A 9,313-nucleotide genomic window follows, 5' to 3' on the forward strand; every position below is an offset into this window, starting at 1 on the left:
ACCTACATAGGGTTGAGATGACATAACTGTATGATGGCTGAAGTGCCTTTAGTTGTTCCCCGTGCTGCCACATCTCATCCTGCCATCCTGCCTCCCATTTCTGTGCTGCGTATTTGTATTCTACTCATCTTACTGTTCTACATCAAGCAAAAGCTTACAACTTAGGAGTGCAATTCTCCAGGCAGTGGTCCTGTGTGACCCTCCTTCATTTCAGTCTGCAAATACACTGCCCTGTTTCTATTGTAAAATGTGAAGGAGGTCCCCTCTAGCAGTGAGTGTTAGAAAACTGGGTGGGTGGAGGAATCTTAACTTGTCGATGCTTTTTAAATTTTGAGATTATTAACAAATGGGAGAAAACCTATTTACCCATTTATCTTATTTTTAACCAGCCGTCAATTTCTAGTCAATATAACTAAAATACATACAAAAAAATGATTGGAACCCTGGTTCCCTTTTAGTATCTGTCTGAATTTAAAATATTCATAGAGGATGGCATCCCTGATTATCAAAGCTAAACTTGCACATTCAATTGTATATTTTAAGACATCCTAAAGAGCATATATCAAATAACTAGTGTGGATGTGCATATTTTGATTAATATTTCACAATAACCTGCTGTTATTAACAACAGTCTAACGAATAGGCATGTAAAATAATATAACGTACACTACAAACTCTGCAGTAACAAAGCGCCCTTGCACAGCAGTACTTTGCTGCCAGGCATTAAGTATGCAGGAACAATAAAATGTGCAGGAAATCTTGAAGATGATAATAATAATAAAAAAGAAACACATGTTAGAGAAGCAAATTTCAGCTTCTCTTTTCCACCACCACACTCTTGGTTATCCTGAAAGTAATGCATATTTGGATAAAGGAAGGATACTTTTGACAACGCACTCCTAATCTTAAATAACAAAAGTACCTCAATGTTCTTAAGCACAAATGAAGGGCAAAGGAAACTCCTACAAGAAATACTATTTCCAAGTGCAAAACACAGGAAGGAAAAGGTCAACGTGATGAGCATTCGAGTGGAAAGTGACGTTTTACACCTTCTTTTATTCTTGGGCTTCTCTTCCTCCTCAGCAAATAGCCATAGCCCGTGAAGGAGACTTGCTGACCAAGGAGAGGTTGTGCTGTGGCCTGTCCATGTTTGAGGTTATCCTGACTCGCATTCGGAGCTACCTCCAGGACCCCATCTGGCGCGGGCCGCCCCCTACCAATGGCGTCATGCATGTTGACGAGTGCGTTGAGTTCCACCGGCTCTGGAGTGCCATGCAGTTTGTGTACTGCATTCCTGTGGGGACAAATGAATTCACTGCTGAGTGAGTAGGCCTGCACTGGGTTGCGTTGAGTTCTAATGATCATGTATTAGAGGATCTTTCCCCACAGCCAGGAAAGCTATAGCAAATCGGCAAATACCTCCTTACTTGAGGTTTGCTTCCACATGCAGGAATGTGGGCCGCTTTACTAATGACTGGACACTGTATCTCTGATGCCAGGAATGGGGATTCTCTAGTGATAGTCAAGTGAGTTATCTTTTGAATGACTCTGACCTATTTGGCCTAAGACAAAGCACTGGCTTTCGTTATACTGGCTTCTGAGTTGATTTGCTCATGAACTGATACTTGCTGTTCTCTTAACATAGAATCAAGCAACCATCCATTCTCGATAAGTAATTTCTTCTATGTCCCATTTCCCTCCAGGCAATGTTTTGGAGATGGGCTGAACTGGGCTGGCTGCTCAGTCATAGTCCTCCTGGGACAGCAGCGTCGCTTTGATCTCTTTGACTTCTGTTACCACCTGTTAAAAGTGCAGAGGCAGGATGGGAAAGATGAAATCATAAAGAATGTGGTAAGTCTGGGGGTGAACACTGAGCTGAATGTCAGGTTGCTTGACTATTTAGCTCAATATTGTCTACTCCAGTGGTTCCCAATTAGGGGTCCAGGGACCCCTGGGGGTCTGTGGAATGCACCCAGGGGGTCCACGGCCCTTGCCTTCCCTCCTCAACTATTTTCTTGTCATTTTTGCATGGAAATATCACAAATTTTATGGTCTTTTCTTTAGTATATCTAAAATCCCTTGCTTATTAGGGGCTACCCCACATTTTGTTCAAAAAAATTGCTTTGCAGAGGTAACTACAATTGAGTTACCAAAATTTTCAAAAGTGGGGTGGGGGGTCCATGGCTTGGCTTTTGAAAAATAGGAGGTCCTCAGTAATTAGCTAATTGGGAACCACTGGTCTACTCCAACTGGCATTGGCTGACTGTGGTCTGAGACAGAGATATGTCACATCACATCACCTGCTACCTGGAGTGGAACACAAGAAGCTGCCTTTAGACCCCCGGGTATAGGGTGGTTGTTGTTTAGTCGTGTCCAACTCTTCGTGACCCCATGGACCAGGCACTTCTGTCTTCCACTGCCTCCCGCAGTTTGGTCAGACTCATGTTAGTAGCTTCGAGAACACAGTCCAGCCATTTCGTCCTCTGTCATCCCCTTCTCCTTGTGCCCTCCATCTTTCCCAGCATCAGGGTCTTTTCCAGGGAGTCTTCTCTTCTCATGAGGTGGCCAAAGTATTGGAGCCTCAGCTTCACGATCTGTCCTTCCAGTGAGCACTCAGGGCTGATTTCCTTCAGAATGCATAGGTTTGATATACAGGGTGGTATATAAATTGAATTGATGATGATGATGATAAGCACTTCTGGGCTGGGGAACCTTTCTCGCTTTGTGGGCCAGATCTTTATCTGGATCTGCCTCATGGCCCAAATTTGACAGGCTGGCAGGGCCATCCACCTGTCAGTCAAGTGATGCCATTATGTTGCTAATAGGTACGTAGGAAATAAGAGGTGTTATTGGCATTTTGTCTCTGCAAAAAGCTAGGAAGGAACTGTGTCAGGTATTAGTTTCTCTAGCTGTTCTTCGCTCCAGCCTTCCAGCATTTGCCGAGCTGTAGAAGCAGAGGTCTGAAAGCTTCATTGCTCTTTGCTTTGCCTGTCTTTTCATTTCTTCTCTAGCCTCTTAAAAAAATGGCTGACCGGATCAGGAAGTACCAGATTCTGAACAATGAGATTTTTGCCATCCTGAACAAGTACATGAAGTCAGTGGAAACAGACAGTTCTACAGTCGAGCATGTGCGCTGCTTCCAGCCCCCCATCCACCAGTCCTTGGCCACCACCTGTTAAATAGTCCGTGCTGGAAATGAAATGTGAGCATTCGTGTCTCTACATCTGAAGTCAGTGAGGAAGGAGCGACTGGATCTCAGAGGCCTGGAAGGGAAAACCCTGAGAACACAGATCTGTCAACAGTGCAGACTTGGATGGACCCAGTATACAAAGAAGCATTTTCCTAGAAGGCCTGTTTTGAATGCATGTTCTTCTATAGTATCTTTCTGGTTGGTTTTACCCATAGCTTTGAAAATGTGGTGAGATGGAGCAAAATGTGGTTTTTTCTCCTGTGGTATCGTCAGCTTTTGTGATGACCAAGAACAACCCAATCAAGCACAAAACTTTATGGCCCTTAAAAGAGTTGCTGTTTTTTGGGGGTGTTACAGTTGAAGCAGTTATCGCTTCAGTGTGTTGCAAGTCTTCCGCTTGATGCACCATGTGACTGAAAAGCCTTCCTGCTTGATGGGAAACAACAGCTTAAATGTTTAAAACATTCAGAAATGCTAAGTTGTTCCTGCAATAGATGATAAAGAGCTGTGTGATTTACGCAAGCAAAAAAAAAAAATCAGGTTCTTTTAGAGATGGAATATTGACTATCATTCTCCACCTAGAGTTAGAGGATTTTTTGTCATTGCCTTGTTGTCCTCTGCCCTTCTAAAATTGTTTCGGGTGCAATCTTGTGCACAATTAGTTGGAAACAAGCCACATGTATAGGACAGTGTATAGGACCTTTCTAAGTTTACTTAAGCGGTGGAGCATTGACAAAAGAGTCTTCTCATATTTTGAATTGATTATCACTGCTATGGTGGCCCTGTATAATACCTTCCCCTTAACCAAGAACTGTTGGCAGTAGTTTTACCTGAGCGTCTAGGATTTTACACAGCCAGGAGAAGAGGCACTGATTGTCATGACCCAGACTCTTGATAAAGTTGCCGGGTCAAGGAACTAGTAAGTTCTTTGAGAAATGCGATTGATGCATTCTTTAGGATATAGTCAATAGAATAATGAGATCAATACACTTCCCCATTCTGGGAAAATATATGACATTTGGTTCAGACTTCGGTATCCAAACTTTGGAAACAATGCTAAAAAATAGATATGGCATGACTTCAGGGCGTTTAGAAACAAACAAAAGGCAGCAGCTTATATATCATTAATATGTGTGGTTCCAAAGGCATGCAGAATTTCAACAAAAGTTAAAAATTGCCCTGTCATAACCCTGTAGAACAAAGAGGTAAACATAGGAATTTCTGTGTGAACGATTCACAGAATTGGAGATCGAGGCGGGACTCAAAAGGTCATGCTTCTGCAGTTCCCTACACCAAAGGAGACCTCCTGTCACCAGTGTACCCTAGAGCTCAGATGAGAGTGTACTACCTGTAGGAGGTAGAAACAAGAAAGGGGTGTGTATGGGAGGAGAAAGCCTGGAGAGAAAATACCAGAGACAATGCAAAGAAGCCATGTGACAGTGCTACAGAGAAGTCTCTCCAAACTAATGAGAAAGTTTAGAACAAGTCTACCGAGACAGGTACCAAAGTTTAGGGCTGTATAATATCCTGAAATGAAAATAATATTCTTTAAGATATTGAAAGAAGAATTAGTTTCTGCTAGGCTATCATAAGGCACTTGAGTTATTTACCATGCAAGTTTCCCGTCCCCCAGTTGCCTACCGTGACTATTTAAGGGTTTCAGAATTGCAACCCTTTAATATTTAGGTTAGTTTAGATTGAATTTCCTACAAGGAAAAGGCAGCATTTGATCTCCCTTCTGATTTGCTCTACAGATTTCAGAATAAAGCATTAAGGAAATATTTAAAATGCAGTCTATTGGACAAAGGGCACACAGTGCACCAGAAACTTCTCCTATACAAGCCACAAAACAATGAAAGGGAGAAGTGCAGGACCATAACCATGTTCACTTCACTGGGGCTTGCTCAGGAAAACATCCTGGTAGATTGTTGAAAGGATGTATATGTTGGTGTGTTGCCCTAATTTTTACCCTGTCAGGCTCCATCACTGTCAGGGCAGATGTCAGAACATCCAGCATTTATCCCAGACTCCAGACATTTAGTTCTTTAGTCTAACTTTCGCCAAGAGAAATCGCCACTTTAAAAAAAAGGGTTGGTTTTTTTTGAAAAACAACCAGGTGTTTTAGGTCTGTGTTTTTCCTCCTTTGTCTCACCATAAAGCTGATACAGTACTTAATTGCTGGTGTTTGGTTCATTGTCACAGCATGATGACAAATCTTACGGAGCCAGAGACTCAGCATTTTTTTTCTCCTTGAGGGCGCATGAAGTAGAAACCTCTTAATTGTCTGCGTCAGGCACAGGAAGAACATTCTGTTTCAAGGGACAGCAACGACATGGAATTATTACCATGAAGTATGTTTCCTTTGGCAGATACCTTTATTTCCTTAAAGGCTCTCATCTTTTTCCAAAGTAACTAATAAATATCCCTCCACAGACTCTGGGGAGCATGTTTGCAGCATTTCAAACTGCAAGATACATCTTGCAATGTGGAATTAAGGCAATGCTCAGAAAAGTAACCTGAAGACTCTTAACTCAGGCAGAAACAAACAAAGGGGCTTGGAAGTCCAAAGGGGGGGAATTAACTTCCAGCAAATCCCATCTTAAATATCTAATGCAACAATTAAAGTGCTTCAGGGTTTTTTTTTTGAGAGCACATATTGTCAGTTTAACTGAATTTCATTCTCTTCATGCACCTTAGTAACCCTCAACTTCAGATTTGCAAAACTGAACCAAACACTATGTAAACACCCCAGAGTTAGAATCTGAACACATCTAATGAAATAGACAAATAGGATGCTGTTCATTTTTATTTTTATTCCCACAGCCTTTTCAAAATAAAATTCAATCTTTTTGTGGTGGTTACTTAACAGAGCATGATACCACAGGTGTAAACACTCAGGCCACTTGAGAAAGTCATTACAATCCAGAACAAATTCCATTCTGAGGCCTACTCTGTAGTATCAGCTGCAATATGTTATATTTAACAGCCCATATCCAATAGAAGAGTCAACTAGATGATCATAATTCCAATAATCGTTTCCAGTTCTATGAAATGGAATTTTTAGCTATGCTCACACATTGCATTTTAACACTGTTACTCACACATGGGTTGTGGGTTATTCTCTGTTGAGATCAATGCTATTTATAGGGAAATCCTAAATGCTTTAAGTACACAAGTGAGAAGGAAAACAGGGTTGACTTCTGAGTCTTTGAGTGTGGGGAAAACTCAGGGTAAGTTTACAGTATTTCCTAGAGTTTTTAAAGTATCTGTCCAACATGGTTTCCTTTCTCCCAGGATGTTTTTGCCCTGAGGTTTCCATCTTTTGAATTCCCAGCAAAGAATCCCAGTGGCCTTCATAGGATGCTCTTTATGAGATAGTTCTGGTCCTCCTACTTGCAGACTAAATAACAAAGTTGTTATCAAAGAGTGAGCTGAGTGAACCAGATTTTCCTCCATGCTAAAAAAGAAATGTAACATCTAAGTCTGTCCCCAACTGTGTGTGAAGATACACTGTCCCACAGGAACACTTTACGCCGCAAGAAACAAATAAATATAATAATTAAGAATACCTGCAAGAATGTTCCCCGGAAGATGCTGTGGATGCATCTCTTCTGTGACCCACTGTTCTGTTCTGTCCTAGCCTTCCCATCAACATCTACTGTAAGAGGATAATTCTTACATAAAGTGCCATTACTTGCCTTCCAAGAATGCCCAGAACAATGAGTCATATGGGAGCACGGAGTGGAACTCCTCTGAGGACAGACAGGTCTTACTCCAGACACATAGCTTATGGGGGAGTAAGCATGAAATGCACCTCCTATTTTATTTAAAAAGAAAAAGGTGTTTCTCACCTATCAGAATTACAAACCCTGGATCCAGTGATCCTTACCTTTTCCCCTGTAGGTGGAAAAGCATACTGGAGAGGCCCAGTGGCTTGGACCCAAACTCATCCTGTGCCAATGTAATGCAAGCAAGCCTCCTGGAGTTCTGCTGATTTTTCAGCCTTGGGTGGGCCATGCCATGCCCAACCTTTTTGGGTGTGTGTATGGTGGCGGGGACACAATGGAAAGGAGCCAGGCCAGGAAAGCCCCATTGCATGAGCAGAATTCTGCGTGTACTTCCCTGGATCCAGCCCATTATATTTTTGAATAGACCAGTGGCTGAAAGAGAAAGGGCTAGGCAAAGGACGGGGAATGATCTGGGCTCCCTCTCCCCCATGCCCACCTGTCATTCCCCTGGCATCATATGACATCAGGTTATTCAAGCTTTCCTTGTTGTAAAATAGCTGGGAGTCTTCCGGTCATTCCTTTGCAGACATGCCCTACACAACCTTGAGGATGTCTGGGTGGACGCGTCTGGGGAGGGGATGGCCTTGTGAGTAAAATTAGAACCTCTAGAAGACCAAATTTGGCACACAGACCATATGTTCCCTGTCCCTTAGTTAGGCTGCCCCATCCTCACCACTGTCTCAAGTCTTGATTCCCGCTTCCAAGGCTGTTTTTCAGTAAAAATAAAATAAAAACAGGCACCATGTTTAGGGGCCGGGAAAGAAACATGCAATGGTGTGCAACAGGTCATTTGGCTTTTTAAGTGTTTCTGGTGGGAACCAGGAAACCACAAAGGTACGTACCACAAGGTAGGGCCTGACAAAAGGATAAACCAAGCCTTGAGGATGTAGACTCCAGACTACTTCAGCAATGATGATGAACAGCTGTGGCCCTTTCAGGCTTTAAACAGTCTATCAGGTTGATTTTTTTGTGACTTGACGTTAAAGAACAAACTCTCTGCACTTCAACCATGTTCCCTTTACCAACAGAATTTGTCAGAAGTGTCAGTGGTCATATTAATTCCTATTCTCTTCTGTATTATTCTGGTTTTAATTGATATTTGTCTATTTGAGAACATGAGCAAGGTGCTGTTTTTAAGAACAGATGTTTTTAAAAAAGGACTTTGCATAATTCTTTCAAATGTATCATATTTGTATGAAGACTTGTCCAGGACTTTTTTGTACAATGAATTTACATTTATTTATGGTGCGGTATATTCACAGTAGTGATCAACTATGGTGTTTGAATTCTTGAATCATATTTGCTATGCAGCAGGAAATGATATATCTTGTTTTGTATTTTTGTTCCTTCATCATTGGTCAACAGAAGTTCTTCATTTCCATTCAAAATGCTTCTGTATCGATAAGACACCCTGTGTGTGGTGACATGATGACCTGTATTGCAACTTCCAACAATATGTACAGCAAAGCTAGGATGAATCCTGTTAACAAGGGAAAAATAAAAGTTGAGTCATAAATGGTTTGAATGAAAGGGTGACAAAGTTGCTGTAGCATTATTACAAAAACAGGTGGTTTGGGGTATGAGGCGAATCAACTCAAATTGGGGCTTATACAGGTCTCAGTGCTACATTTAGATCTGGGGATTCAAATCTTCCCAGCTGTAGTTCCCTTGCCTACCAGTTGCCACAATACTTGTCACTGCCATGTTCTTATTACGCTTATAATTCAGCAAGCACAGTGTCAGGAGCAAGACAGCAATAAACCACCCCATAGTGGAATGTCAGGCATAACAAGCACAGTAGCTCATCCCCATGGATCTGTTGCAAAGACCTTGCCTGCCTGGAGCCATTTAAGTTCCCTCTCTCCAGGGCTTTTTCAAGCAATTGGAGATTGCACCTGTGTGAAGCCAACCTCTCTTCCACCCTTTTCATGCCTCTCTGAATGCAAGAATACAATAGCCACTGGAGCTCACAGAAAGTGTGGGCTGAGGTAAATCTCCCTAGCAAATTTCACCCCAGTTACATGAGGACTAGGTACGCTGCACAAGGAACTCTCAGCCCTCACCCTGTTTGTGGATATACTAGTAATGACCTACCGTCGAGGGCTGTTGTAAAGATTACTGAGATTATTTGTTCAGAGAATTACCTTTTCAACATAGTCAAGAGCTATCTTTCTATTGCAGACAGAGAAGAGAGATGAGGCTAAATGTAGTTTACCTCAGACCACCATTCTCACATATATACACACACACAATCATGGCTTTGTGTGTATGTCAGTCTTCGTAAGCATAGTTAAGTCCACTCTCCTTTACAGTAAAAAGGTAAAGGGACCCCTGA

The 9,313-nt window shown here is 42.0% G+C and overlaps 1 protein-coding gene across 5 annotated transcripts in view; it reads left to right on the plus strand.

Annotated features, from left to right (window-relative positions):
- Nucleotides 1-8,508, plus strand: part of CYFIP2 (cytoplasmic FMR1 interacting protein 2) — a 65,927-nt gene extending 57,419 nt beyond the window's left edge. For all 5 annotated transcript variants that reach the window (XM_028718364.2, XM_028718361.2, XM_028718363.2 and 2 more), the window contains 3 exons: nucleotides 1,084-1,322; nucleotides 1,704-1,851; nucleotides 3,012-8,508. In XM_028718364.2, coding sequence (XP_028574197.1) covers nucleotides 1,084-1,322; nucleotides 1,704-1,851; nucleotides 3,012-3,179 — 555 coding nt within the window. In that variant the 3' untranslated portion in view covers nucleotides 3,180-8,508. The remainder of the gene's footprint in view (nucleotides 1-1,083; nucleotides 1,323-1,703; nucleotides 1,852-3,011) is intronic.
- Nucleotides 8,509-9,313: the final 805 nt, after the last annotated feature.

Source organism: Podarcis muralis, chromosome 2 (genome assembly GCF_964188315.1).
Source record: "Podarcis muralis chromosome 2, rPodMur119.hap1.1, whole genome shotgun sequence".
Classification (NCBI taxonomy): domain Eukaryota; kingdom Metazoa; phylum Chordata; class Lepidosauria; order Squamata; family Lacertidae; genus Podarcis; species Podarcis muralis.